At 52.9% G+C, this 16,302-nt stretch overlaps 1 protein-coding gene across 7 annotated transcripts in view; it reads left to right on the forward strand.

Annotated features, from left to right (window-relative positions):
* Positions 1–1,131: 1,131 nt before the first annotated feature.
* AZIN2 (antizyme inhibitor 2) overlaps positions 1,132–16,302 on the forward strand; it is a 43,308-nt gene continuing 28,137 nt past the window's right edge. For 2 of the 7 annotated variants that reach the window (XM_048221856.2, XM_048221858.2), the window contains exons 1-4: positions 7,007–7,112; positions 7,204–7,324; positions 8,003–8,175; positions 9,677–9,850. In XM_048221856.2, coding sequence (XP_048077813.2) covers positions 8,071–8,175; positions 9,677–9,850 — 279 coding nt within the window. In that variant the 5' untranslated portion in view covers positions 7,007–7,112; positions 7,204–7,324; positions 8,003–8,070. Of the gene's footprint in view, positions 1,194–3,857; positions 4,410–7,006; positions 7,325–8,002; positions 8,176–9,676; positions 9,851–16,302 lie in introns of those variants that run through there. The other 5 variants (XM_057305131.1, XM_057305132.1, XM_048221859.2 and 2 more) reach the window with 5 other exon arrangements.

Raw genomic sequence — 16,302 nt, forward strand, 5'->3', positions numbered from 1 at the left:
TCTGGGGGAGAGGGATGGCTCTGGACCCAGGCCCAGCCAATCAGAAACAGGGCCGAGGAGACAGTCTTGGGGTCCAGGGCTGGTGGTGGGGTAAGAGCCCCCCCGAGGAGGAAACCAGTCCCGAGGAAGGCAGAGCTGAGATCTGAAGCGAAGTCTGCATCTGAATTTTTACCCGCCAGTGGCTTCCGTACGTGAGGCAAAAAGAAATTCCCTTTTTGCTTGAGCCAGTGTGAGTGGGATTTTTTCTTAGTCACAAGAAAAAAATGTGTTGACTGGTCCCAAGTGCTGGGACAGCCTCTCTGGGGAAAGGGCATTTACGCAGGGACCTGGAGGACGAGCAGCAGTGGGGCAGGTGGGGAGGTGGGGAAGATGTTCCAGGCGGAGGGACCAGCGAACGTGAAGGCCCCAGGAACGAACAGGCGAAGCGGGTTGGAGGAACTCTGGGACAGTGGGTGTGGTGGTGGCAGGGAGAGTGAGGAGCTGGGCAGGGAGGAGGCTGGACCTGGGTCCCTCACAAACGGCCTCCCAGGGGTTGTCAAGGATCAGGGACTTGATCCCACTAGCGACAGGGGAGTCTGGCAGCATTTGAAATGGGGACTGACTTAATTTGCATTTTGACATTATTCGCATTTTAATAACACTCTGGGGGCTGTGTGGGGACTAGATGGACATGAAAGGAGAGTAGTACAGGAAGATTACTTGGAAAATTATTGCAGACCTCCAGGCTAGAGATGACGAGCACGACTCAGAGTTGGGGCAGTGGGCAGTACAGAGACTAGATGGCTCTTGGGACAGCTAGTCTCCCAAGATGGCCCCAATGAACCAGCCTCATCCCACATTGAATCTGGGACAGCTCCATGACCCGCTTTAGCCAACAGAATGCAGAGGAAGTGACACTGTGCCTTTCAAGGGCAGGAGGCCTGGTGTCCATGTCATTAAGGACTCAGCTATGTGACCTCTGTGAAGGACCCAGTCTCTCCCAGACATGAGGTGTGACTAGAAGCCTCTGGCTCCCTCTAGAGTGGATTCCATTGACTCTGGCTCTGACCTATCACGTGGGCACAGTCTCTGTGTCTCTGATTGGTGCGTTCACTGGAGGCCTAAGGATGTGGGGATGTTTAGTCAGCAGTGGGGGAGGGGAGCAGAGCGCCCTGAGGTACGGACATGGCTGCCTGGCTCCACTCTTCCTGGGGGTGAGTGAGCAGTTTTCCAGAGGAGAACATGACTACTACAGTAATTTAGAAAGAGGCCCAGCTTGGGTCGGGCTTGTATGACTCAGTGCTCAGCACATGAGCCTCAGTCCCATTTTCTTGGGGAGTGGAATGGAATTCCACCACCCACCCCCTCACGCTGGGCTGACTCTCCCTGAGCCTCTGACCCCTGCTGGGTGTCCCTCGGCCCAGGTCGCCAGACAAACCTCTTGTGGGGCTGCTTCTCCCACCCTGCCCCAGCAGTGTCCTTCTGATACATTTCTGGATTTTCTCCTCTGGCCTCCTGGCTCAGGGTAATAACACTAATTGCTACTGTGTAGGATGCATTTGTGAAAGCACGTACCAGGCACTAGGCAAAAGCCACTGGAGAAGGCGGGAGAGGCCACGGCCTTTTCCGTCCCCTCCCAGTGGCTCCAGGGACGGCAGCTGGAGGAAGGGAGAATTTTCAACTGAGTCGTTTTTATTTGGTTGTTATTGTTTTCCTATCACATTTGTCAGAAATGACTCAGGTCTGGCTTGAGAGAGAGTGTGTGCATTCCTTAATTGTGGAATTATTACTATTTTTTCACACTATTACTATTTTTTCTATTCTACTATTACTATTTTTTCACACTCATGTTCCCCCTAAAAGAGAGTGGGAGTAAACATAAAGAGATCCAGGCTACCAAATTCAGCATCTCAGCACCTCACCCGTCTAGGGCAGGGGTGTGACAATCATCCCGCATTCGGTCAACACCCTCGAACTTCGCCTCCTCAGTGCCTCGTCCTGGACCTCTGTCCCGCCTGCCTTTGTGTCAGGGGACCCAGGCACCTCACTAATAACTAGAATTCTGGGTTCCCAGGGTTGGGGTCCAAGGTCTGCTCCCACATGACACTGGGCTACACCACTCCAATCCCCTCACCGACAGCTCTGAGGTGTCCAGGCTCTGCTGTCTGCCAGCTGTGTGGTCTTGGGAAAATCACTTGGCCTCTCTGGGCTTCAGATGCGTCCATCGTGAAGTGAGAGTAATAATTCTCACCTTGCAGGCTTGTTGTGAGGACGGAGGAAATGTATGTAGCCGGTGGTGCCACACTCACGCTGTGTGACCTTGGGGCGGCTAGCCTCTCCTGCGTGCTGCCTCCCCCATAACACCAACAGCCCACACCGCATAGGGCGGCTGAGAGGCCGCCTGGCGCTGTCAGCCATGACCATCAGTAAGCACGTAATACCGTGCCCGGGGCCTAGAAGATGCTCAATCCATGGCGGCTGCCGGTGTTATTCGTTTCCATCCTTAACCTGAAGCCGGCTCTGACCTTGCCACGCCTCTGGCTGCTTCCAGCTTCTGGTTGCTTCAAAGTCTCCATCGCACTGATGCCTCCTGGGAGTTTGCAGTTCGTGCCCTTTCTGCCAGTTCATCTTGTGTCTGACTCTCAGTTCCAGCCTCTCTTGGGTCTCCTGTTGTTTGCTCTTGGCCTGGTCTTCGCCTTCTTTGTTCTGGCTTCCTGCCCCACTCCCAGGGCCTAGCTCATAGGCATCAAGTTTGCCGGACCAGAGTAAGGTCCCAGCTCTGTTACTCACTAGCCGTGGGATCTTAGACAAAGGATTTAATCCCAATTTTGTCATCTGTAAAATGGGACTAACAGGGGCATCTGGGTGGCTTAGTTGGTTAAGTATCTGCTTTCTGCTCAGGTCATGATCCCACGGTCCTTTAAAAAAAAAAAAGATTTTATTTATTTATTTTTTTTTTGAGAGAGAGAGAGAGAGAGAGCATGGGGGTGGGCAGGGGCAGAGGGAGAAGCAGGCTCCCTGCTGAGCAGGGAGCCCAATGCAGGACTCCATCCAGGACTCTGGGATCATGACTTGAGCCCAAGGCAGGCACTTAACCGACTGAGCCAGCGAGGTAGCCCAAATAAATAAAATCTTTAAAAAAAAAAAAGAAAAAAGAAAGAAAACAGGGTCTTTACATAGGTAATCAAGTTCAAATGAGGTCATTTGGGTGGGTCCTCCCCTAGTATGACTGGAGTCCTTATTAAAAGGGGAAATTTGGACACAGAATCAGATACATACACAGGGAAGATGATGTGAAGATGCAGGGAGAAGACAGCCATGTGAGCGGGGGAAGATTCTCCCTAAGGACCATCAGAGAGCCTGGCGCGGCTGACACCTTGATTCGGGACTTGCAGCCTCCAGAACCGTGACAATCAACATCGGTTGTTTCAGGCCAGCCGGTCTTTGGTACTTTGGCACAGCAGCCTTAGGAAGTTAACAAATGTGCAATCTGGTGACGGCTGCCTGAGCGAACTCTCCTGATGACTGCAGTGTGCAGCGCTGGTGTTTAACGTCGGTAACAGTCGCATGGAGATGGAGACGATCGGTCAGAAAGGATACCGAGCGGGAACAATTTTTCTGGGCATAGGGGTTCAATGTTCGCCCTGGGAATGCTCCAGCAGCCATTCTGGGCCATGAGGCTAACGGCCGGAGCTGAGGATGGCAGAGTTGAAAGAGAGGAGGAGCCTTGGTTCCTGACGACCTTGTAGAAGGTCATGCCAGCTTGGACTACCCACTTCCCAGGCTACACTATAGACATAGCAGAATAAACCTGAGTTTGTTGATGGCTTTGTGAGGTTTTGTTTTTTTTTTTAAGACTTTATTTCTTTATTTGTCAGAGAGAGAGAGAGCACGAGCAGGGGAGCAGCAGGCAGAGGCAGAGGAGGAAGCCGACTCCCCGCTGAGCAAGGAGCTCGATCTCAGGACCCCGGGATCACGACCTGAGCCGAAGGCAGACGCTTAACCCACTGAGCCATCCAGGCGCCCTGCTTTGTGAGTTTTGACCTTTTATTTTCCTCAGCCAAGCTTGAATTGAAGCGGTGTCCGATCCTGTGAAGCACTGGGGAGCCTGAATGAAATGATGAACCAGAAAGTATTTTGCAAACTCTCCAGTTCTCTACACACATAAGGCATTTATATTTTTGCGGTGGTTGTGACTATAATTACGATTGGTTTAGGAAGAATGGGTTGAAATTGCCTGACACGATCCTGGCCGGAGATAGAGGCTCTTGGTCCTGCTTCAGCAACATGCTTTTGAGGGCTGTGCGTGGATACCAGCGGTACAGGAGACTGGCGGAAGAGGAACCACCAGCCTCTGGTCTGGATGCCAGCAGGATGACTGGGTGACTTTTGTTGAGCTGGGGCCCAAACGCTCAGGCACTGGTTGGCAGGTAAGCATAAAGGCTGAATTGGGATGTATGGGTTCAAATCTGGACTCCCCCTTTACTTGCTATGTAACCCTGGGCAGGTTACCGAACTTCTCTGCGTTTCAGATTCGTCATCTATAAAATGGGAACAATTATAGCCCCTATGACGTAGGGTTGTCATGGAGATTCAGTGACATCACATATCCAGGAGGGAAAAAGATAAATCTACAGCTTATCTGTATCCAGTCCAGGGTTACGGATTTTTCTACTCTGACTACTAACCCTTGACAAATTTCGAATAGACAGAGTGGATTCAGGCTTGTTTCTTCTTACCTTTATTGATTCATTCAGTAAGAATATGAATGTGCCCACTGTGCACTAAAGTATGTACCAGGTGATGAAAAGAGCTGGTGAGGCAAATTTAGACCATGGCATCCAAATACAGCCAGCTCAAAGAATAATTAAAAAAAATAAAATAAAGCCAGTTTGTTTGAGCGCCCCTACTCTTCTCTTCCTGTCATCTTATCTTGAGGTTTCTGCCATAGCTATGTTGGTCTACCCCCTCCCAACCAGTAGATGTTAGTTTCAGGAAGACCTCAGTCACTAATTCATATTATGGTGCAAATGACTGCAAACGTCTCAAAGCATGGACCTGCAAGGACCTGCAAATGACCCATCCTGTAAAGAGGACTGCCTCTGACAGTCTGCTCCAATGCATAGAAAGCAAGATGGGTCCAGGCAGAAGGGCCTAGAAAATTCATTCAGTCTGAACCCTCTCAGTTCACAGCAGGAAAACCAAGCCAGGCAGAGGGAACCTTGGTCTGAGCAGGATGACCCCACCGAGGACACCCAGGGGTCATGTGTCCAGGCTGAGTGCGGAGCAAAAAATGGCTCTTCCATACTCCCATGGTCTACACCATATGTATGCTGAGTACCGTCCGATTAGGCTGTGCATGATGCCCTAGGGAGATACTGAGGCAGGACGAGAACTGCCTCTGGCTTTCAAGAAGCCTACAGCCTGACAGAGAACATGAACACATATGTGAGACTAAAGAGCCCTTTGGCCCCACTGATTTGAAATGCTGCCCCCATTACCTATCAAATTCTCCAATATGCATGAGACTGTTCTAGACTCCGTTCTGTTTTACTGCTGTCTCTTCCTGCACAGCACCATGATGTTTTAAAGACTATAGCTTTAGAAAATATTTTGATATCTGGTGGAAGAAGTTCTTTCTTTCTTTCTTTCTTTCTTTCTTTCTTTCTTTCTTTCTTTTTTAGAGAATGTCTCAGCTATTCTTGTATGATCACTGTTTCAGATGAACTTTTGAATTAGCTTTTGAGTAACACAGATACAGAATCGTCTTTAGCTCTCTTGTTTATGCCAGGCACTGAGCACTCGGAGGAGTCAGGCGCTCAGTTCCTGCCCTTGGGAGCTCACAGAATAGCTGGGAAGGGTAACCAAACAAGAAGTGCAAAGCAATAACAGGAATCTCATGCTCTGGGTAACAAGAGCCAAATGAGTGAGGAGTCCCCACAGATGTAACTGCTGTGAGTTCCATTGTCCCTCCGGGCTAGGAAAGTCATGGGACACTCAACAGGGAAGGTGACATTATGCTGTACTTTGATAGGAGAGCAGGAGTTTGTCAGGTGTAGAAGAGAAAAAATGCTTTGAGTTGAGGAAGTCAGAGAATGCATCTTGGAAGAGCCATTTTATTCGAAGGCGAGTAGGAGTTTGCCGGATTCAGAAGGTGGGATGGGGGCACCTGAGTGGCTTAGTCGTTAAACGTCTGCCTTCCGCTCAGGGCGTGATCCTGGAGTTCTGGGATGGGATCCAGCCCCACGTCAGGCTCTCCCACTGGGAGCCTGCTTCTTTCTCTCCCACTCCCCCTGCTTGTGTTCCCTCTCTCCCCACTCCCCCTGCTTGTGTTCCCTCTCTCGATGGCTGTCTCTCTCTGTTAAATAAATAAATAAAATCTTAAAAAAAAAAAAAAAGAAGGTGGGATGAAGGGAGGGGAGAGATTGCCCTGAACTGGGAAAGTCACATCTCTGAAGACATTTTAGCTGGGTTTTGAGTTGGAGGAATCAGAGAAGACGCTGGGAGAGATAATTAAATAAGAAGGATTTTATTAGAAAAGTAACACAAGGAGATGACATTTGACTTGGGCTTTGAGGGATGAATGAGCAGATCACCAGAGTAGAGGAGAGAGGCACCCGGGAGTTGAGGTAGTCAGAGATTTCCCGGAGCAAGTAGGAAACCTCCTGGCTTTCTGTCCGCTCGCTAAGATCCAAAATCCAGGACCTAAGCTTCCCAGCGTGTAGGCGCTCGGGATTCTGAGGAGGCGGCTCTGCAGTTACCGTTTCCCAGCGCGGGGTAGCCGCGGAGCCCTCCGGCTGGGGGGATTGAAGCTTACTCAGGTTTGCCGAGCAGGGTGGCACAGCTGAATGCTTTATGTCGGAATCGACCAATGGGATGGCGGCACCCGGTTGCCAGGGCTACTGAGGGGCCCCGAGTGGGGCGGGGCCTGGGCGCCAGGGGGCGGGGCCTGGGCGGGGCATATATAAGCGGGCGGCAGGCGGCAGGCGGGGCGTGGGGTTAGGTGGCTGCTGGGCGGGCGGGGCGCAGGCCGCGGGGCCCGAACCGGGGGGAGCGGGCGAGCGGAGGCGCGGAGGATCCGATTCACTCGCTGGGGAGACCTATGGGCCGAAGCCGTGTAAATGCGTTTTAAGGCGAGTGCGGGGAGTGGCTTGGGGAGCCTCCGGGGGCGGGCGCCCTCGGCTCCAGTGCTGACCTGCCCCCGGCCCCCTTGCCTCCTCTCAGCAGGGGCCTCGGCTCCGCAACTGCCACTCCTCCTTGGGGTGTTGCACAAGTTTCGAGGTCACCGGCGACCCCCCCTAGCAGCGCGCCTGGCTCTGGCCCCCGCGAAGGAGGACGGGGCTTGGTAAGGGGGTGTGGGGGGCGGGTCCTCGGCCCTGCACTCGGGAGGGCTCACCCGGGCAGAACCTCAGCCTTCGGTTCCCGCCCGGGAGCCCGCGACCCCTACCCACCATGTGGCCCCATGCACGCTTAGAATCCTGGCACTTCAGGACCTGCCCGCCCCCACCCCCCATTTACAAACGGTGAAACTGAGGCTCGGAGAGGGGACAGGGCGTACCCAAGGTCACGGAGCGGAGGGCGGACTAGAACCTAAGCTCCTGCTCTGGGGCTGGGACCCCTTGGTGGGGCCACTCCCAGCCTCTTTAGTTGGGCGTGGTCAAGACTGAGGGTCCCCTGAAAACTTCCCCACCGGAGCTTCTTGGCTTTCCTGCTCCCTCTCGTTCTTTCCCTTTTTGCTAAAACCCGAATTTCGTAACTGGAAAAGAGCTCCAAAATAATCCATCCATTTTACAAATGGGGAAACTGAGGCTCGGAGAGGCGTGACATCTAGGCCTATTATGCCTTGCCCCAGTCCAGGATTCTTGACAGTCCCCACCCTTCTCAGGGGACCTAAGCTCCCCAGGCTTGTGCTGGAGGCGGGGTGTGACAGGACTGGGCGCCCCGGCTTGGGGAGGTCAGAGGGGCAGCGGAGAGCAGCCCTCCAGCGGGCCCCCTCACTTTATCCCCCCTTTCCCCCCCGCAGTGTGTTGCATACTTTCTAAGGCGGCGGGGCGGCGGCTCCATCCAGCCCATCGGCTCCTCCTCCTCGGCATGGCTGGCTACTTGAGCGAAACAGACTTTGTGATGGTGGAGGAGGGCTTCAGCACCCGAGACCTGTTGGAGGAGCTCACTCTGGGGGCCTCACAGGCCACTGCGGTGAGGGACTGGGAGTAGGGGTGGGTCTCTGGTTCCTGGTGCAGGCCCAGCTGCTTCTCTGGACGGACTCCTCTGGTCCTCTTCTTCCCTCATATTTGGCGTTCAGTCCTTGCTGTTGCCCAGAGACGGGCTCATAGGACCCCCATTTCCTTGTTTCTGCCCCGAACTTTGCCCTTCCTTCCTGCCCGGCCCTGATGAACCACAGTCTACCCAGCCCGCTAGGTCAGAAACCTGGGAATCCGGCTTCCCCCCTCATCAGGGCACCACCAAGCTCCTCACACCACCCGCCGGGCTGCTCTGCTGGGCCCTGGCTTTGTAGCTCAGACCTCATCTCTCCAGGGGTCTGCTAACCTCCTCCCTGCCTCATCCCACCGGCCCGACTTGATCACAGCCACACTCCAACTCAAAACTGTCTGGCGGTTCCCCACCACCTGCAGGGTCTCGGCCTTTACAGCCCCGCTCCCGGCGTTGCCCACAGTAGACCATGCTCCATCTGAGCCAAACCGCTGCTGTTTCCCAATGACGCCACGTGCTGTTATCGCCCCTCTGCCCGGGCTGTTCCCTCTGCCTGGACTGCCCTTCCGCCGGCCTCTCTTGCTCTTACCTATTTCTGTCCTTCCTCATTACTCATCAGTGTCACTTTGTCCTAATCTACCAGGCCGATTTTGTATTTCCTTTTCTCTGTGGCCTCCGCTGCATTGTGGGGGAACGCCTGCGGAGCATTTATCGAACGGGCCTGTCATTGCTCAAAGGGTTGGTTGTCTTTAAGATCCAAGCGCCTTCAGGGCTAGAGCCCTGTCTGGTCACCTCTGTTCCTTAGTATCATGTCTGACACCAAGTGGGCTTCAGGAAAAAAGTGTAGCATAAAAGGGAAACTGAGTTCCAGCGAGGGCTAAAGTAATGCTGTCTCACCCAGAGCCTCATACATGTTTTGTCCTCTGCAAATCTGTGATGACCGGTTGTTCATAGGCATGGGTCGCAACGGCAGTGGGACTCTCGCAAGGCTTCAGCGAGAACCAACGTGTGGAAGGCCGTGGGCTGCAGGCCGTAGCTTTGGCCTGCAAGGAATCTATCTTTTTCTGGAGAAGACGAATGCATATACAGCTCCGATACTTGAAAGCGTGTGCAAAAATGCAGTGAGAGCATTAAAGACAGAGTTGCCTTATTGTTTCAGGGAGGTACTTGCAGGGAGACTGGGAATTTGCCAGACCCGAGGGGGGTCAAAGGTATTCTGTGCGAAGGGCATGGTGGGAACAAGAGCTTGGAGGTGGGAAAATGCTCCAGAAAATGCTGAAACTTGAGTTGCGGTGAGGAGAGGGGCTGGAGCCAGATCACAGAACCCCCAGTGCAGACTGAGGAGTCGGCCTTCTGTCCAGAGAATCGGAGAGCCGGGTGGCTTGGTGGCCAGAGCCGGGCTTGGGGCAGGTGCCCGGGAGGACGGCAGATGGCATGCACCAGGAGGGAGCCGAGCGGGGGTCTCACATTCTCTCTTCTTGCACAGGGTGATGTCGCTGCCTTCTTCGTGGCCGACCTGGGTGCTGTGGTGAGGAAGCACTTCTGCTTCCTAAAGTGCCTGCCACGAGTCCGGCCCTTTTACACGGTCAAGTGCAACAGCAGCCCAGGTGTGCTGAAGGTCCTGGCCGAGCTGGGGCTGGGCTTCAGCTGTGCCAACAAGGTGAGCCCCTGCCCCACGCTGGCACATTGACCCTCGCTGCCTGCTTAGCACGCACGAGGTGGGGTGCTGCCGGTGGGCCCTGGGGAAACGGGGTGACTTGCCATTGGCCCCTGCCCCCTGGGACGGGGCCACCTACTTGGGAGGGGGGTTGAAGGGATGAGGGAGGGAGAAACAGGCATGGAAGTTCTAAATGGGAACTGTGTGTGTCTCTGGGTAGATGGGACACCTTTTTAATGGAGATTTTCAAGCTTCTTGGCATAGAGCTATACGTGGTATTCTTCTAATTAAAACAAGACAAAACAAGACAAAAATACCTTCTTATCATCAGTTTTTTTTCTCTTATAGTCTTGATAATGTGCGACACTACATTTTCTCAACTAATCCTTTGAGAATTCTGTTGTGTTGCCAATTTTGCTGCCTCTCTAATGAGATTAACGCAGTCATCTTGATTTCTCTCCTGCTCTCTCTAGACTTACTTTGCTTATTTACTATTATTCTCTATTCGTTGCACTCCAGTGTGTGGGTCAGCGTGTAACTAGGGCTGGCAATACAGTGTTAAGACAGGCTCTGTGGTCTTGGAGTTGAATGCTTCGCTCATCTATTTTCATCCTGTTCTTAGTTGATGAAAGCCTTCAAGCTTATAAAGTTTCCTCAGAGTATAGCTTTGGACATATGCGTTCATTAAGCAAACCTTTTTTAGCATCTAGTAGGGAGCAAATACTATCCCAGGTGGGGATTTAGCAAGTGACCCAACCAAACCAAACCCAAAAGGCTCTTCTTTCACGGAACTTGCTTTCTAAAAAACGAACAAGTTAAACGATGAAAAGCTATCTAATTTTAGATGGTCAATGCTAGGGAGAAATTTAAAGTGGGGAAGGGAAGTAGGGAATGTTGGGAAGGAGGACTGTGCTTTTATGTAGTTTGGCCAGGGAAGGCTTCGCTGAAATTTGAATACAGACCTGAAGGAAGCAAAGGATCAAGCCAGGTGGATAACTGGGGGGGGGGGGGGGGGGAGCTTTCAGGCAGAGGGGACAGCAAGTGCAAGGGCCCTGAGGTGAGAACAAAGCTGGTGGGCGTTGCTTCATGATATTGTCATTCCTGGTATTTTGTTAATGGTTAGTCATGATTGCTTTGAGGGGAACTCCTTTGAAATCCTGGTTCGGGGTATGGTTGGGTGTTGTGAAGAGGATTCTAGAAAGGGACCCTGGAGCAGAAAGGAGGAGAGCTAGCCTGGGCAGGATGACAGAGGTGGAGGGATTCTGGGTGGGAAAGAGGTGTGCACCATGGTGGGATGGTGAGAACAAGCAGGTTAACCTTTCTCAAAGACGACAATGCTCTTAGTGATAGGTGAGTCTCTCCCTGTTGTCACCGCAAAGCCCCTCTGCATTAGCTCTTGCTCTGCACACCGAGCTTCATGCGTGTCTCCCGTCAAGCCCGGGAGAGAGATCGCCATTTTACAGTCGAGGAGACTGGGGGCCACCTGCGTGCAGCTTGCTGGTAGCCCAGCCTGGACGTCCCCCTGCGGGCAAGCGGGGGCTCTGCTCGAGCAGAGGAAGGGGCTCCTTTTCCAGGCTTCTTGGTCTAGGGGTGAAGAACAGGACCCAGACCCCCTGGAAAGCCAGAGGTGGGGCACTGTGCTTAGCCGCCTGGCCTCAGCGCTGGCCTCCAGAGAGCAGAGTTAGAGGGTGTTAGGGCTTAGAAAGACCTTGCCGTCCTCGGGGACATTGAAAGCACGTACTGTTGCTGAGAGCTTCTGTCCTGCCAGGCACTTTGCCGAGTGTTTTCTGTATATGATCTCATTTTATTCTCGCCACAACCCTGTGAGGTAATTATTACTACCCTGATTCTGACAACAGCCCCGTGAGGAAGCATTTAACAGACCGGCAAGGGGGTGCAGGGGGTGAACGACTGGCTGGGAAGTGGCCACGTGAGTAGGGCCAGCGGCAGGGCGTCTCCTGCTCTCTCGCTGCATGTTTCCATTGTCCTTGGGGAGGGGATGGCAGAGCTGGGCCCCAGCGGGTGCCTTTGCTAACCCTCAGGGCCGAGAGAGGCCACGGGCCCCCTCCCTGTAGGTGTGACAGTCACGCTCACTGAGAGGTGGAGCCGGGACACACAGCTTTTCTTGAAAGGCCGAGGCTGCCCTCTTCTGGTTGGCCATCATCAGTGACAACGCTTAACATCACCACACCTTGGTCAACATTGACCTAGAGCCGTGTGTGTGTGTGTGTGTGTGTGTGTGTGTGTGTGTGTGTGTGTGTAGGGGGGCTGGGTGTACATGTCACGGACAGGTCAAGGACACAGGCCATGCCTTGCAGGGCTCTGGTCCAACCACCCACCTTCCCAAGGACCTTATGTCACCTCCCCTGCCCCCATACTGCCTTCTCTTGTCTCTATCAGCATCCTCCCATCTTAAAAAGCCTTCCTGGGACTCCACACCACCCCCTTGCCCAGTTCCATGCTTCAAACAGAGCTGTCTACACTCGCCTGTCTGCATGCACCTGGCTCTTTCCCTTAGCCCCTGCATCTGAGCCATGCGCCCCCATTTCCACTCTCACTACTCTGAGGAATCTCTTACCAACGTCCCCAGCGATCTCCAAGATTCAGTAAGCACTTGATTTTAAACATGCATTTTGAATTATTCAAAGAATACATTGATTCACTCACACACACACACGTAGGCCATCAGCTTTATGTCTCCAGAGGTAATCACCATTCTGACTTTGAGTTTGGTGGGTATATGGTGTTTAAAAAATACGTACAAATATGATCCATAGAAAATGTACAAAATATAAAAGATTTGTATGGTGGATACTGTGTCGCAATAGCTTTAAACTCGGCAGGTGTTGGAGATCTGTCCATGTGGTTGCATTTAGACCTTGTCAGGGACACTCCTTGGTCCTCTTATTATCCAGACTCTCAACAACACGCAACACAGTTAACTGTTTGTTTTTGTGGTAAGAACACTTAATGTGAGGGGCGCCGGGGTGGCTCGGTCAGTGAAGCGTCACCCTTTGGCTCAGGTCATGATCTCAGGGTCCTGGGATCAAGTCCCGCATCGGGCTCCCCACTCAGTGGGGAGTCTGCTTCTCCCTCTTCCTCTGCTGCTCCCCTTGCTTGTGCGTGCACGCGTGCCCTCTCTCTCTTGCAAATAAATAAAATCTTAAAAAAAAAAACACTTACCATGAGATCTACCCTCTTAACATATTTTTAAGTGTACAGCACAGGATGGTTGACTATAAACACGGTTCTGCAGATCGCTAGGACGCCCTTCATCTTGCAGAATAGGAATTTTATACCCACTGAAGAGCAACTCCCCATTGGTGACAGATTCTTTTTTAAAAACTCTCAACAATAACCTATGCTCCTCGTTTTAAAGACTTCAGGAGTAAATGAGCTGAACAGGAGCGCTGCTCTGCACCTGCCCCCATCCCCCACACCTCCCCGGGCACCTGTGAGAGTTCGCACCCTCTTTCTGTACAGACACGAGTTGTAAGACAAGGTTTGCTGTGACAAGAATATATGATCTATGTGTTGTTCCCCCTCTTCTATTTTTTTTTTAAGATTTTTAAAATTTATTCGACAGAGATAGAGACAGCCAGCGAGAGAGGGAACACAAGCAGGGGGAGTGGGAGAGGAAGAAGCAGGCTCATAGCAGAGGAGCCTGATGTGGGGCTCGATCCCATAACGCCGGGATCACGCCCTGAGCCGAAGGCAGACGCTTAACCGCTGTGCCACCCAGGCACCCCTGTTCCCCCTCTTCTAGATGTGGCCTACTTCCTCCCCTCTCCGCAGGTCCTGGGTGCCTGACTTCCCTCTCTCGGTGGGAGAGCTCCTCTGGATTCTGTCTCAGGCTCCCTTTCTCTCGTAAACTGTCCCTCCTCTTAGGGAATTTCATCTCCTCCCACCGCTGTAAATACCATCAGTATGCCGCCGCCTCCCACATTTTGATCTCCAGCCAGCCCAGACCTTGCATCTCCAGCGGCTGCCTGGATACCACAGGATGCCTGGAACCCAGTGTGTTCCAAAGTTCTCACCAACTTCCCTTAGAACGGGGCTGCTTGGCCTGCGGGGCGTGGAGTCAGACAGCCCCACGAGCCAGCCACCACCAGGCTTGCCAGCCTGCTCCCAAAATACCTCTCCCCCATCTGTTCCCTCGCCCTGGCCGATTGCGACCAGTCCCCGCAGAATCCTCTCGGCCCTTCCTGAGTCCGCGTTCACACGGTAGCCAGAGTTAAAGTGCAAATCTGACCGTGCCGTTTCCCTCCTTGAAACCCTTCCAACGGATTCCCTTGGCTCGCAGGATAAAATACAGCCCCACACCAACCCTCTTGGTCTCCCTGCTGGCTCTGCCCACCTCCCTGCAACCCTGTCATCCCCACCGTGCTCCCCCCGCCCAGGCCACTTCCTTGACCAGGCTGAGCACATTCTGCCTCAGTGTCTCCTGCTACCAGAAACGTTCTTTCCTTCCCTCTGGGCCTGGACGAGTCCTCCTGCGGAGCTCATCTTAACTTTCTGACCCTCAGAAAGGCTGTTCTTGGCTCCTCACATCCGGGTCCCCCATCCCACTCTCTAGTATCCTGTGCCTTTTCCACGTTTGTAACTCCGTCATTATTCAGTGCTCCTTTGTTCTTGCCTGTTTCCCACTGCCCGAAAGCTCCACGGGCTCAGAGCCTCTGTCTGCTCTACTCACCACTTGTTTTCTGTAGCACCGGTCACGGAGCCTGGCGTCCCAATCAATGCTCAAGAAACGCTTGTCAACTCAGCCTCGAGGTTGAATTCTCCAACACAGTACGGTCGTTAGGAGCTCGTGTGCTGAAGTCAGACAGTCCTGGGTTAGAATCCCAGCTTTGGGGCACCTGAGGGGCTCAGTGGGTGAAGCATCTGCCTTCGGCTCAGGTCATGATCCTGGGGTCCTGGGATGGAGCCCTGTATTGGGCTCCCTGCTCCGCAGGGAGTCTGTTTCTCCCTCTCCTTCTGCCACACCCTCTGCTCTGCTCTCTCGCTCACTCTCTCTCCAATAAATAAATATAGTCTTAAAAAAAAAAAAAGAATCCCAGCTTTGCCATTTACAAGCTGTGTGGCTTTGGACAAGTCACTTCACCTCTGAGCCCCTGCTTCCTGCCTCATAAAATTATTATGAGGATTAAATAAAAATGTATATAAAGTATTTAATGCGATGGCTGGCATGTGGGAATCCTTCAGTGAATAACAGTAGTTACCGTGTAAGTACTTATAATCCATGGTAAATCACAAGTCCCAGGCTGCCACCATGGCTTCCTCCTCTTAGCGCAGGTGGCGAGGCCGGGAGCAAAAACACATTTGCACATCCACTCGGACCCGGGGTCCCTGGAAGCCAGCTGTGTGGGCAGCAGTTCCAGCTCTGTCCCACTCTGCTGCGTACTGGCTGTGTTTCTGCAGGCAGGTGGACTTCTCTGAACTCGGTGTGGCCCTCTGTGAAATGTGGCCAGTGTGTGCTTCACAGGATGGTTACAGGCATCCCGTGAGATAAGGCACATCAGTGCCCCGTGCTGAAAAGGGGCTACATTAAAATTAGAGTCTTATTATAAACTCAGGATGGCTGAAGGTGGCCCTCTGTCTCCTACGGCGTTTCAGAACTGGCTTCCTCTCGATTTCTTGCCCTCCGTCATTGTCAGCCTTGAGTTTGAAAGCTGGTTCGGCCTCCTACCTGCTGCATTGCCTCCCTAAGTACCAGTTTCCTTCTCTCTAGAGTGGAGCCAGTACCCCTCTGACGGGGTTATTGTAAGGAGTAGATAAAGAAGCGAATCCAAAGCAAGGGCTGGCGAACAACGGATGGCTAACCAGAGTCGGGCCCTGCCTGCTTCTGCCGAGTTCTACTGGACCACCGCCACGCTCGTTCACTTATGCGCGGTCTCTGGCTGCTTTGGTGTTGCGTGGATGTCACAGAACCCATGTGGCCGGGGCGCCTGGGTGGCTTAGTCCGTTGGGCGCCTGGCTCTTGGTTTCGGCTCAGGTCATGTTCTCGCACTTGTGAGATCGAGCCCCACATTGGGCTCTGTGCCTGGTGTGGGGTCTGCTTTGGATTCTCTCTTCCTCTCCCTCCCTCTCCACCCCTCTGCCTCTCTCCCTGCTCGTGGCTTGCGCACAAGCACACGGGCGCTCTCTCTCCCTCTCTAAAAATAAATAAACAAAATCTTAAAAAAAAAAAAAAAAAAAAGGAACCTATATGGCCCACCAAGCCCAAGCCTAAAATAGTTGCTCTCTGGCCTTTTATAGAAAAAGTTTACTGACATCTCATTCAGCGCCTGCTTGTGGTAGGTGCCCAGTGACAATGGTTGCTCTCCTCATCACCATCGTCTGTGCCATTAATGCAGCAATCTGGTGGAACAGTGTTCTGTAAAGATGAGGAAGGGGAGGCCCCTCGGGGGGGAAGGGCTGGCCAGAGTCACCCAGCACAATGCCACATGCACAGC

This window comes from Ursus arctos, unplaced genomic scaffold (genome assembly GCF_023065955.2).
Source record: "Ursus arctos isolate Adak ecotype North America unplaced genomic scaffold, UrsArc2.0 scaffold_32, whole genome shotgun sequence".
In the NCBI taxonomy this organism is placed as follows: domain Eukaryota; kingdom Metazoa; phylum Chordata; class Mammalia; order Carnivora; family Ursidae; genus Ursus; species Ursus arctos.